This window comes from Halichoerus grypus, chromosome 2 (genome assembly GCF_964656455.1).
Source record: "Halichoerus grypus chromosome 2, mHalGry1.hap1.1, whole genome shotgun sequence".
In the NCBI taxonomy this organism is placed as follows: domain Eukaryota; kingdom Metazoa; phylum Chordata; class Mammalia; order Carnivora; family Phocidae; genus Halichoerus; species Halichoerus grypus.
Window position 1 is genome coordinate 121,511,084 of NC_135713.1, and position 13,390 is coordinate 121,524,473.

General features: G+C 48.5%; 1 protein-coding gene across 3 annotated transcripts in view; it reads left to right on the forward strand.

The window, feature by feature from the left end:
- Nucleotides 1-11,628, forward strand: part of KLHL3 (kelch like family member 3) — a 117,276-nt gene extending 105,648 nt beyond the window's left edge. For 2 of the 3 annotated variants that reach the window (XM_078067472.1, XM_078067475.1), the window contains 3 exons: nt 583-723; nt 2,716-2,859; nt 7,006-11,628. In XM_078067472.1, coding sequence (XP_077923598.1) covers nt 583-723; nt 2,716-2,859; nt 7,006-7,034 — 314 coding nt within the window. In that variant the 3' untranslated portion in view covers nt 7,035-11,628. Of the gene's footprint in view, nt 1-582; nt 724-1,091; nt 1,287-2,715; nt 2,860-7,005 lie in introns of those variants that run through there. The other variant, XM_078067474.1, reaches the window with a different exon arrangement.
- The last annotated feature ends 1,762 nt before the right edge of the window (nt 11,629-13,390 follow it).

Sequence of the window (13,390 nt, forward strand, 5' to 3'; positions counted from 1 at the left end):
TGTGGGGCAGAAAGAACGGGTTCTGCCTCCCAGGCAGGGCGGTCTGCGTGGTCAGTTGCACGGCTCGTTTCCACTTTGCACCCTTTCTACGCAACCAGTATGATAGAAGGCTGCAGAATACGAGTAGTACGGCATGGTAGAAAAACTCGGCCACACAGACAGCCCAAAGGGAGGCCAACTTTGACCCTCTGGAAAAACTGCTCCTGAAGTTTTAGAGGGTGTCTTTCAGTCTTTTTTTTTTCTTTTTTCTTTGCATATGAACTCTCTCTCCCCCGTTTTATACCCACATACATACACACGTATATGTTACGTGCATACGTATAGTTATGTTTCTTTAAATAGCCACGGGGTGATTTTTGCTTTATCTGTAGGGGATTCTCAGGTTGACAGGCTCAGGAGGCGGGCAGGGCGTCATTCTATGTGTTTTACAGCTGAGGGTCCTGAGGTCCCGGGGGGGGGGAGCAAACCAGCACTCCCCAGGCCGCCCTGCTGCTGACAGCTGCCCAGGACCGGACGCCAGGACTCCTGGCTTCTGGTCGTGGTTGCCGGCCCGAGGCTGCGATGCTGTGCTCTGCTTTTCAGGGGTCGGGGTGCTCAGCGGCCAGCTGTATGCCACGGGCGGGCACGACGGGCCCCTGGTGAGGAAGAGCGTTGAAGTTTACGATCCCGGAACAAACACCTGGAAGCAGGTGGCAGACATGAATATGTGCCGGCGAAACGCAGGTAGTGCGACTGCTCTGTCCTTCTGCCCTTGTGGGGTGTGGGTGCAAACACCAGCTGTAAGAGAAAGGGGGAGGGGAGAGACTCCCAGAACCTGGGCCCGAACTTGTACCCCGAAGGGGAGTATCCGTTTGCCAGGTAGGTGCTGGGCTAGCAGAGGGGAGAGCTGGGGAACACGAACGCTAGCCAAGGGGTCCCCCGCTTAGTTGCAGGGGGCTGATGAATTTCACAGTACACGCATGGACACACACCCAAATAGCCCTCTGATTGCCCCCCAAGCCCCCGGCCTACTGGCTCTGTTGGGTAGCTAAGCACAGGGCTGTGTGGACCTGGCCAGTCAGTGACACTCGGTTCTGTGTTTTCTTTGCCAGTACCGGACTCTGAGAACCTCTCGCTTCCCACCTGAAACCCATCTCCTTCCTCTTGGGGGTCACCAGGGCCCTAATTCCCTCTCCTGTGGGAGCGCTTCCCATATTCCTCGCTTTGTACCTCCTGTCTCTCTGTCCCTCCCTCTTTTCCTTCCTGTGGGAATGATTTATCTTAGAGTGTTTAGATTTTTATTCCGGCAGCCTGACATCCCTATTAAACTCTTTGCTTTAACAACTTTGCCCTATGGATCGTGTCCTCTGTTGGTATATCTTGTTTTATGCCTCTTTGCTCTAGGAATGTGTTGGCTTGCTTAGCTTCCCAGGCTGGAAAGACAAACAGGTGACTTTCAGGCGGATTTATTTCCTTTATACTCAAATTACCTGTTTGCTAAACTCATTTGTAGCTCACATGTTGCAAGTGTAAACAGAGGGGAGTTTATTAATTTGCCCACTGCCTGAGCCTGCTGTGATATAACTTGGCATTTGGCCTTAAGCCCCATGAGCAAGGGATTACAGAACTCCCAAGTCAGCTAGTGTATCAAGAATCCAAGAATTAAGTTTAGATGAAAATGTGTATATATGTACACATTCACATAGAGATAGTTCTATTTTTTTATAGCAAAAGTGGAATCCTACTTAATGCTGTTTTATAACCTGCTTTTCTAATCCACTTTACAATCTTTCATGACTATCTTTTTATAACACGAAATAGATTTACATGATATTTTAAATGGCTATATCACAATTTAAATATCTACTATTGGACATTATTTCCATTTTTTTGATCAGTAATACTGTTTTTGTTATTGTAAATGGTCCTAGGGCTAATCAGTGCACACATCTCAGATTATTTCTTTGTAAGTCCAGGAGTGAAATTTTTGAGCCTGAGGGAGCATATTTGCTTTCAGTACCATCCAGGAAAGTGGTACCTTTTATCCTCTCACCAGTATTTGAGATTATCTTCATCAGTACTTAGAATTACTGTTTCTTGCACATCATCGACCCCTTCATGTAATTTTAAAAGAAGACATAGTGTATTAGACTATGGCCTTGCAAAATAGCATTTTCCTACCCCTGGCTTCCTGCAGCATGAGACTTTGCCCTCAAACCAGCTCTCTGTGAGATCAGTGGGAGGAATGCCTTGTAAACTGCGTCTGGGTTTAGATCTAAGTCACATGGGGGCATCACAGACATAACCATTAGCCACACAGTATGGATATCAGGGCCTTTATCAGGGCAAACTTACAAGCAGGAGTAGCATGTGTGAGATTCCCTGAGCATAGCTCAGTCTGCGCATGGGAGGTCTGCAGGCTCCAGTAGAGAGGGGCCCGTACCGATAATGCTCTAAGTATTTATAGGGTCAGGGGCCAGGAATGTCCATGGGAGCATGTAGCAGTGAGAGCTCCTTGGTCAGAGAAGGGACCTTCTTAGAAAGGGGGGGTCCTTGGGCCCCACGGGTTGTTGTTGGCATGCTCTCCCATTGAGCAAAGTCAGATCTATGAGCCGGTTCATTGGGCTGCCTTGAAGGGGAGGAGGAGCGCCTCCAGGGCCATCCACGTTTGTTTCCAGTCCTTTCCGCCCCCTTTGGAGCTCCTGTGTAATGTCTCCTGTGGCCTCCACTTCCCAGGAGTCTGTGCAGTGAATGGGCTCCTGTATGTGGTTGGAGGGGATGATGGATCCTGCAACTTGGCTTCGGTGGAGTACTACAATCCTGTCACCGACAAATGGACGCTGCTACCAACCAACATGAGCACGGGGCGGAGCTATGCAGGTCAGTGTGCTACACCCCGACTTCACCTTCACCCCCACCCCACCTCTGCACAGGTGGAGGTAAGTTTGCTTAACTTGGGGCTAAGTGCCTCCTCCAGGGATGGCGGATAATTGTCATGTGTCACCAATCTGTCATTCTGTACCCACGACAGATACCCCTAATGAGCACGGGTTTCCCCAGCGAGCCTGAATGTAGGCCCAGAATTCTTTTTAACACCTGTGTTCCCGGGAGCCACTTCCAACTGCTCTCATTTGTCCTAAGAGGTTTTAGAATTTCATTGCCATTTCTGGGCTCCTATGTAGACTAAGATACAGTTCTTGCTTTCCAGAAATTTAATGGGAAAGATAAGATCTGTCTACATGAAGTAGGACATACAAGGCAATACACACATAACTTCTCAATAGAATGTGTTATGCTGTCCGTATTTTAAGGCATGACAGGTGAGAACTTCCTGGAGGAAATGAGGCTTGATCAACTCTGAAGGTGGGAGCTGCCCTTTGCCAGGGGTTCCCTCCCTGTGCCGAAGGGCGGTGTGTTAGGTCCAATGTACCCATTAGCTGTCATCCTTTCAAGAACCCTCTGGGTGAGTGGGACTGTGTCCTTCATTTTACAGGTGAGGAAACTGAGGTTTGGAGAGTCAAAGTCACCAGCCCAAGACCACATGGCTAAAAAATGGCAAAGTCAGAATTCAGACTCAGGTCTGACTCCTGAGCCCATGCCCTTTGTACTACCCCAGCTGAGGGGGAGAAAGCACTCCAGGCAAGAGGTGGAGGCAGGAGTAAGGAGCGATGCTGCGGCTGGGGAGTGTGTGTGATGGGTTCGGTGAGGTTTGGGAGGTCTGACCGAAGTTGGTGCTGCTGACAACAGGGGTCTGTAGGGAGACAAGCAGACTCGTACACCCATGATGCAGCTCAGCAACCTGTACCTCGTCTTCCAGAAACTGGAATCGTTAGAGCTAACGCTTATTTACTGAGCACATAACAGTGTGCCAGGCACGACCCTAAGTATTTGCCAGCCACGATCTCCTTTAGTGTACGTCACGACTCCAGTGGTATTCTGATTCCCTTTTTGCAGTAGAAGATCAATCATTCTGTCTTGTTTGGATCCAGTGCAAAGGAAGGTTGTGCCGGGCAGGCTTGAAGGGGCTTGTATCCCGTGTTGTCAACACAGGCCCTCAGTTGCAATGAACTGATTTTATTTTTTTCTCTTGTTTAGGCTTTTTCTCAACTAAATATAAAAGATTTTAGAGGCATGTTGGTCTTTGAGTGATTCTTTTCTCAAGATTAATTATTAGAACTAGTACTTTCTTTTCAATACTATCGTTGGAAGAGCAGGGCATTTTCGAGTACGAGGCAGCAAGGCCAGTGAGGGGTCCTCTCTTGGCTCCTAGTGGACCTTAATGAGAGGGCAAGATTTAGGTGTAAGTGGTTAGAATATCACGTATGTGCTGAATATTTCATGTCTACCTCTTCATTGTCTGTCCACTCTAGAAGTAGGTGGGAAAGAGACAAGCAAACTTGCAATTTGTCTTCAACTCCATTGACTGAATCCTTTTTTTTTAGAATCTAAAGAAATTGCCTGCATGCAGAGACAGATGGATAGTTACTCATTTGGAGTATTATTTGTGATAGCAAAGAACTGAGAACTACTTAATGTCTGACATCAGGGAAATAGTTAAACTGTGGACTATTGGTACAGTGGAAGTGTTTTTAATGCCATGAGAACATGTTCGTGGCAGGCTGTGGGTTTAAAAGGGAGGATGCACAGGGTATGTAGCATGCGAGCTCAGTCACGTGGTCCTGCATCATGGACGTTTGAGTAGCGACAGCTCAAAGAAGGGGATGTTGGCATCAGATCTCAGTTTGAGTTCCAGCTCTGTCACTTGGCCTGGGACTCTGGGCAAGGGGATCGGTCTGACTGAACTTCTCGTTTTCTCATTTGTAAAATGAGAATAAAATCATAGCAAGTCTCTTACTGCTGTTGTGCAGAACTGTTTGGAGGGTGCTTAGTTAGCACAGTGTCTCCTGGCATGTAGCAGCTCCGCGGTAGATGATCACGATTATTTTTAGAAGCCGGGAAATAGTCCAACAAGATAATGGTGATTCTCTTTGTATGAAGGGAGTCAAAATGTTTTTTCCTTGTGTTCCTCTGTGTTTCCCAAATTTCCCAAAATGAGAATATTTTACTCTTTTTTTTAGAAAGATTTTATTTATTTATTTTGAGAGAGACAGAGCGTGCGTGAGCGGGGCGGGGGCAGAGGCAGGGGGAGAGAGAGAATCTCAAGCAGGCTCCCCGCTGAGCAGGGAGCCCTATGTGGGGCTTGATCCCAGGACCCTGAGATCATGACCCGAGCTGAAATCAAGAATCGGCCGCTTAACTGACTGAGCCACCCAGGCGCCCTAAGAATATTTCACTTTTATAGTCAAAAGAGGAGGTTTATTTTATTTGTTTTATTTTTTAATTTTTTTAGATTTTATTTATTTGAGAGAGAGAGAAAGCATGCATAAGCAGGGGGAGTAGCAAACAGAGGGAGAGGGGGAAGCAGGCTCCCCGCTGAGCAGGGAGCCCAACTCAAGGCCTGATCCCAGGACTCTGAGACCATGACTCGAGCTGAAGGCAGATGCTCACCCGACGGAGCAACCCAGGTGTCCCCAAAAGAGGAGGCATTTTTATATATTGTTTTTATATAAGCAATTTTATATATTGCTTATATAAAAAAGCAATACAGGACCCTGCTTTAAAAAAAAAGTGCTACCCTACAAAAGAGTCCTGGGGTTCAGGTGAGGTGTTGTCAGGTCAGGCAGCACATCTGGGTCTGGGGGCTGTGGAGCTGCCCACCTCTGAGCTTTTCTATCTGCACCTTTCCAGAACTCACATGCAGTGGGTGTCTTAGCAGAATCTCACCCCTGGGGTATCCTGGCATTTCTTTTAGCAGTGTTCTCTCAATCTCATCTGCAGCCAGAAGATTTTATAGTCGTGGGAATAAGTTAAAGTAAGGCTCCAGTCAGGTACACCGTACCAATAGATCTTACCTGTAAATTAGGATTTTGTTCAGAGGAGCAGATAGGTACTTGCTTAAGTAAGGAGGGAGCATACCTGTCTCAGGCAGAAGGAAGTCCAGAAGTCCAGGGCTGGCCTAGGGCTCAGGCTGTCGTTGAAAAACCAGGTCCGCCCTCCCTCTCCTGTTTTGTCGGCTTTGCCGATAGCTGCCACCGCCGTGGGCCGTGTGCGAGCCTTCTTCCAGGCCGGGCAGCAGACAGAGCCAAAGCTGCAGCCCGGCCAGACGTGCACTGACAACGGTCCGGGCCAGGCCCGGGGCACCCAGCACACCAGCGGCAAGGCAGTCTGGGAAGCTGAGTCGATAACATGCTGGTCTCTGCCGTCGCGGACAGCAAGGAGAGGGGAGGTTGGCTGAATCCACCTACAGCGTTTGCCACCTTCCAGAGACACTCTGGGTCATCTGTGGATTCACACAGTTAGCCGTGGAGTATGGTTCACTTTGGCTGAAATCGTAACGCAGACAGACATGTCTGGACTGTTTTTCCCAGTACAGCATTTAGCACGGGAGGGGTCTTTCCGTTGGGTGACATCAGACAGTATGGGAGCTGAGCCTCAAGAGGTCAGTGGACTTGCCTGAGGCCGCACTGCAGCTCGGCTGGTGGCAGAGCTAGGACTGGCGGGCAGTTTTTCTGACTTGCATGATGTCGGTTCACGGTTCTTCGTGGTTCATTTCAGTGTCTTGTAAAAGTAGGCATGAATCACTGTCACTTCTCTTACAGTGATGGAGAGGTAGAGCCATGGAGCTGCCCCCAGGCGTCCGGTGCCGGCGCCGTGTCGTGAGGCTGAGTTCTGGGCTTGGGAAAGGAGTCCTTACGATAGGAACCGTGTCCACGCGATGATGCGAGGGGAGACCACTAGCTGTGGTGCTGAAGGACTGTGCGTGCGGGTTCAAGTGTCCTGCCGGGACTTGGGCGTAAGAGTGGGAAAGAGCCCGCCACGGGCAGCCCGAGTTCTCGGGCCCTGCGGTGCTTGGATACCGACGGGCCCCTTTCCCTTGACTGGGGCTTTAGGGTGGCTTGGACTCATGAACCCCGTGGCACTCTGGATACCTTTGAAGAAGCTGACTTTCTCTCCCTTTCGTCTTAGGTGTCGCTGTGATTCACAAGCCCTTGTGACCCCCACGCCCACGGCCAGGAGGTGGAGGAGGGGAGGGGTGCTGCCTGTGGCTCAGAACAGCGGCACCCTGACTGCCACTCGCCGCTGGAGTCCGCAGAGGAGCGAGAAGTGTCCTCCTCCGATGTGGCCAAGTGGCGTCCAGCGTGGAGACTGGCGACCGCCCCCTGCCCCTCTGAGGTGTTCGGGCCTCCCCCCTGAGCAGTGGGTTCCTGAGAGCTCCAGGCAGCACCTGGGGGCTTTTTTGTGTGTTTCTACTGGAATACCTGAGAACCTGGGTGTGTGTGTGTGTGTGTGTGTGTGTGTGTGTGTGTGTAGAACATGGTGTTTCACTAAGTTGGGGGATGTGTGACAATCTACTGGATTTCTTTACTACTGATCCTTCTGTGCTAAAAATCAAATCACAGAAACCTCTCTTCTGGATGTGCCCCATGGGAACCCCGAGATTACTAAAGCTGCTGTCTTCTGGAGGTCTGTTTGGACAGGCCAGGAGTGTCCAGAAATGACTGGTGACTGGTGTGGGGGCGTTGCTTTGACCATGCCCACAGACTGGCTCTGACCCCTGGCACGGTCTGCAGAAGAGCTGGGCATTCTTAAATCCGCACTGTGTCTTCTGTGTGCTAGAACTGGGAACAGATGGGGTCCCCAGCCCCTCCACTGGGTGCTCTTCCTTGGGCTCTCCTCCAGGAAGCAGATGAGAACTGCCTAGTCCTTGGGGCACTGGTCTTTGAGGTTGTGGATTCCAGGTTTGGGATATTTTGTGTCTCTTTTGTTGGGAAAACTAGCTCTTTGGAGAAGCCCCGAGTATCACACTGGAAAAAAAAAATACATATACGTACATGAAAAACAAAAACAAAACAACAAACCAAAGTGGTAAGGCAGTTGCTGCCTAAAATGGTCTCAGAGAGGATCCTACTTCTGGGTTTTCCTGGGATGGGACACTCCCCATCTATACTTACTATCCAGGCTTAATTCTTCACAGCATCCCATTTTACTCTCAGAAGTATTCTGGTTTGGAGGATAAATAAAAGGTCACCATACCTCCAAACCCAGAGATAGTTTGGCCCCTGCCTTGGGGGTCATATGTGATCTAGATGGACATGGATGACTTCAAAGGAGTATACCAGCTGGGGCTGGCCCTCAGCACCAGATGGCGATGGTCAAGTCTGTCTGAGGGCCTCGTCTTCCTTTCCTGTGCTCTCCCCCTGTTCCAGGGCCTGTACTCTCTCCAACCCTCAGAATACTCCTTTCCTCCTTGTTTTTCCTGAGAGGGAGGAGATGGTGGTAAATGCCCTGGATGTGTGATCTCTCTCAGGGATACTTGCATTTTAAAAGAGAAGCTTGGTGAGAGCTTTGCAAATTCACAGGTAAAAATTAATGACAGAACTTTAAGCATTTGGGGGGGGGTGGGTATTTGAGGGCACATGGAATCATTTTCATTAAAAAAAAAAAAAGAAAAAAAAGAAACGTGAAACCATTCCTCAACTTGCAAGTCACTTATGTTGGAATTTGTGGCATAAGGAGGGAAGGTCTTGTGTCTGAAGAGTATGCTCACATCATGGGGGCTGGGCTTTAATGCTCCCTGATTTTGGGGTCCACTTACAGGAGTCAAGGGGCTTTATGAAACCTGATGTGGGACTTCTGATCTAACTGGGCTCCTTCCAAGCAGATACTGCGGGAGACTGGCATCCCCCCCAGCTCACCCCTGCAGCTAGAAAGCCAGTAGCCTCCCTAGCTAGTTGGCCGCTTTGTGTATTTACTGTATATTTTTTTGTGCACTAAACACTCAACTCTCTCGAAGAAGAAACGTCTTCTGATGTTGAGGATGTTGAGCAAATGTTATCTCAGTGAGACATTTGGAGGGCAGCACCAAGGCATCCGGAATTCTTAGTGGCTTCGGGAAGAGGCTGATATATCCAGCTTTGTTGGGCCTGGAGGCAAAGTCTCCAGCGGATTCAAGGCATGCCTTTGTTTGGGTGCTGTGTTCTCACCTGGCCCTGGAGATGGCTGTGGTCTCAGAGCTCTGCCTTGGCTTGGAGGCTGATGGGATGAGCTTTCTGTGCAAATATTCTTCCTCCCGGCCTGAGGAGAGTTTGGGACTTTATTTTGGTTTCTGATGGGGATGAGGCTGGGGGGTGGGGTCCCATGTGTGCTGTTCACACAGCTCCTGATTTCAGACTAAAGGTGAACTTCCCACCCTCTTTCCCAACACCTAGGAGCTGGACTTTGATGCATATGTGGGGGAGGTTCTTGTTTTTTATCTGCCCAGAGCGGGTCCCTTCCCTGAGAGCTCGCCAGCCATGTTTTCTGCTCTTGGTTGCACCTCATGTCTCCCTTCCCGGGAAGCACCGCCCCCCCCTGCCCCCGGTAGTACTGCTGAGGCCAGGTTCATCTCCTCCTCACCCGTCCTTTCTCATGGGGACTCCAACACTGGTACATCACCACCAAAAAGCCATTCGGCCTCTAGCTGCCCACAGAGGCCATTTAAAACCTGCTGTCTCTCTATCACTAGGTACGATTCTCTCTCCACAGTGAACACAGCTGACTTGATTTCAAGTCTGTGCTGGTCACATTGGTAGGCAAACCCCCTGCCCCCCCCCCCATTTGGGTGGCCGTAGCTGCTTGTGAATGCAGCTTTGCAGGTGGTGTATCTGAAAGCTGATCACAGTGATGAAATGGAATTGCGGCCCAAGGTTAGAAGCCGCTTAGATGCCGCTTGGATACTGATTTGGACAACACAGAAGTCAGACTCTGAATTCCAAAGTTCCTTCTCCTAAGTACCTAATGGCATCTCTCCTTCTAAAAAGTTGCAGTATTATGCAAATGAAACTGACCTCATTTTCTGCTATGCAATAAGAATACTTAATTCTGTTTCACGACAAACCAGTTGCAATATCCCCTGACATGCTTTTTGAGCTGTGTTACTTTGATATCTGTTGTGTAATGTTTGTATATTCCTGAGCCAGAGCCTTTCAAAGATTGCCTTTTTATAAAACTGAAGCTATAGAGTTCAGGCTAAACTTTTAATGTAGATATTTTTATAAGATAATTTTTTAGGATATTTGAATTGATTTTTATTATCCATGATAATGAAATGTTCTGTTCCGTAAGTCATTCACTCTCCTAGTTCATGCCTGTAGCTATTTTCCCTTTGCTTGTCACCCTCCAAAAACTGATTTTTCAGTAGTTCCAGATAGATGAGTCTTTTTGACTTTGAGTCCTCTTTCTTATACCATATTCAAAGGAGATTGCTGGAAAACACAATCCCTGGTGTTTCTGGAATTGCTTCGGGACTAACGTTTAGCCTGACTCAGCAATTACCCAACTATATTGCCTGGCCACTTTTTTTTGGAGCCCGCTCTTTGCAGGGGGGAGGCTGGTTGGCCCATCTGCTGGTGGCTCTCACTGCCTGGTGCTGAGCCTGGCACGCTGTGGCGTGGAGAAGCTCCAGAGAAAGGCCTGCCCTACAGTGCATACTCCTAGGAGTTTCCTAGGTCCGGCAAACCAGTCCTCATTCTTTTCTGCCCCTTGTTCTTCGGAAGCTTCCACCAGCTAAAGGCCTTTGCTGCTGGATGATGTCCCTTTTGGAAGCATCTTCTCTATGGACTCTAAAACAGGGGTCAGTCCTCATGATCGTTAAGAATGTGTTAAGCATGTGCTTTACAGATGCTCACACTACCCCTAAAACTTGTTTCTTGAGCTGTGTCTACACTCCAGGCTCTATTTTATGTATTTATCTGCTATTAGCCTCATTAAAACAGTTTTTTATTTTTATTATTATTGGGACAGGTGCCATTTGAATTGCCTCCATGCTCCCCATTTGCACCTTGTTGGATCAGGTTGGGAGGTTTAGCAAACTCATATTCCAGTTAGCTGGAGTTTTTAAGGCTTTGTTTGCCTGGAGAAGCAAGGAGGTTGGAATTTTTTTTTTTTAAGTGTTTGCACTATTTAGAGTCCTAAGCCCCTCGTGTTTGGCCGTGCTGTGTGCAGTGTGGCCGAGCAGGTGAGCCAGCAGCACTTTCGACATTTGGGAATGGAAGAGGCTTCTATAGTGGATAATCACCACCTCATAGCCCTTGCACAGCCTTTGTCGTGGGGCTGAGTGACTCGTGGGTATGACAGCAGCCAAGGCAGGAATGCATGTGACTGTTGCATTTGGAGAAACAAATTGCCCTAGTACTATGTTCTTGCCTTTGGCTATGAGATTGAAAATTATTTCCCCCCATTTTTCAGTGGCAATAAAGGACCCGGTTGGACTTTTTGTCTAATTTGTATATGATGTATAAAATATGTTGAAAGAAGACTTAAGATGCTGAATGTGTATGTCTGTGTGGGTGCTCTGTCCATGCGGTTGTCCACAGGCAACCTGAGTTGATCGCTGATACCCTGTGAACACACTGCATCGGTAAGGTCCTTGATCTCCTATTCTCTGCTTGGATGTTAGAGCCCATCTATCTTGTGAAAGAACACTTGTCATAGGCTCCATCAGTTACAGCGATAGCCGAAAAAACCGTTCCTCAAGTGAATTATTTCAACAGGAATCAAGTTCTAGTTTCCCATACTTTGTTAATTTTAATAAAAGCTGAACTGTGAAAACCTTTCTCAGGATTTTATTTCCATAGTCCAGGCTCTCCACTATGTCTTATTCCCACGTTATCTTCAGGTTAAAAAAAATTTTTTTTTCTTTAAGATCCGCTGGACGGGGTCTGTGTCCCAGGGTCTCTGTTCCCTGGCCTCAGCACAGTGTCACACCCACCAAGACCTTCAGGGAGGCCCAGAGAGGCCAGTCCCTCTAGTAGGTGTTTGGTGGTGTGGGCATCTATCCAGTGATCATCGTCAGGTGGGTGTGCTGGTCTCAGGCACGAGAAGAGGAAACAGACATCTGGCTATAAATAAACATCAATTTTTAGAAGTTTTTTTATAAGACCTATTGGTTTTATAGATGCAATGTTTTTATTACATATACAAATATTAGTTATATTTTATTAAATATGTACAACTTTTAAATGCCTGTTTCTAAAATATCAACATATATGAAATAATACTAGGTAACGTTTACTGAGTATGTACCATGTGCCAGGCACTTTTCAAGTGCTTTACTTCTTTCAATGCATTTAATGCTCATCATGGGTTGCTGAGTTAGTATTATCTTTTACAGACGAAAATATGAAATGCACAGAGGTTAAATAACTTGCATAAGGTAGCAGAGCTGCAAAGGAATGGAGCCAGAATATTGGTTGTACTCTGGAGTCGTGTCCTTAGGCATCTGTTGCTGCATCCTCGAGGAGGTCATGAGGGGAGGAGGGGGTACTAAAAAGCACCTAGGAGTCCCTGGGAAGTACAAACATGGCTCAAGAAAAATACTGAAGCCCAACTTTCCCGGCCATTTGGACCAACGATGTCCCCATCGTCTATCAATGGTAAATAATCCTATTTGTTGCTGTGATGATCGTAGCAGTAGCCACATCTGGTTAGGTACTTATTTTGTACCAGACACCCTGCTAAGTACTTTAGAACTTGGTCTTTAATCCCAGTGACAACCTCTGAGGGAGGTGGCATTGCCTTTTGGAGGCTGGATGTTTCCAACGGCTGCTTTGCCTTGCCCCTTTCCCCGCTCCTCCTCTTGAGTAACTGTGGTCGCCAGGAGTCCGATCGGAAGAGTAAAATGATCCGCTCAGCTGAGCTTCACCATACGGCAGCTGAGCCTCCTATTAAGTGGGCCTGGGGACTTGGTTCGGCGGCAATTCTCAAATCCACCTGCTCAGGGATATGGGTTCCCCCCCTGGTGAACAACTGGACCGTCCCAGGATCCTTCAGGATGTCATTGGTCCTGCCCTGTTCCAGGTGACAGGCAGGCAGCTCAGAGGGGTCAGGCTCCTCTCCAGGCTAGAGAGACCCAAGGGGCAAGTGGGAGCCTCTTAGCCAGATCCTTCCCCACATTTGGAAAAGTGGATTTTGAGCTCCCAGAGGACGCGGCCTGCTTGACTCTGAGGTTATGCCCTGTGCCTAGCACTCGGTTAGCGCTGAGGAAATATTTACAGGAGAAGAAGGCATGTGAGGAGGGGCCAAGTGGTGGTAACCAGCTGGTTCAGTCTGGGGTGTTAGTGGGGGCTGGGGTGGGGGAGGCGAGAGACACGTGCACCCAGAGACGGGGGGGGGGGGGGGGGGGGGGACAAACTCACAGAGACCTGGGGAAAGGGGTGTGAGTTTCACGCCAAGTGAGAGAGAGACCAAGAGAAAGAGAATGAGGCACAGGAAGACAAGCAGAGGGAGACAGAAACATAACGGGAAAGACGCACACACGCACATGTGCAGATACAGCCAGACACGAGACGCCGCTCCTACGGAAACACCGAGA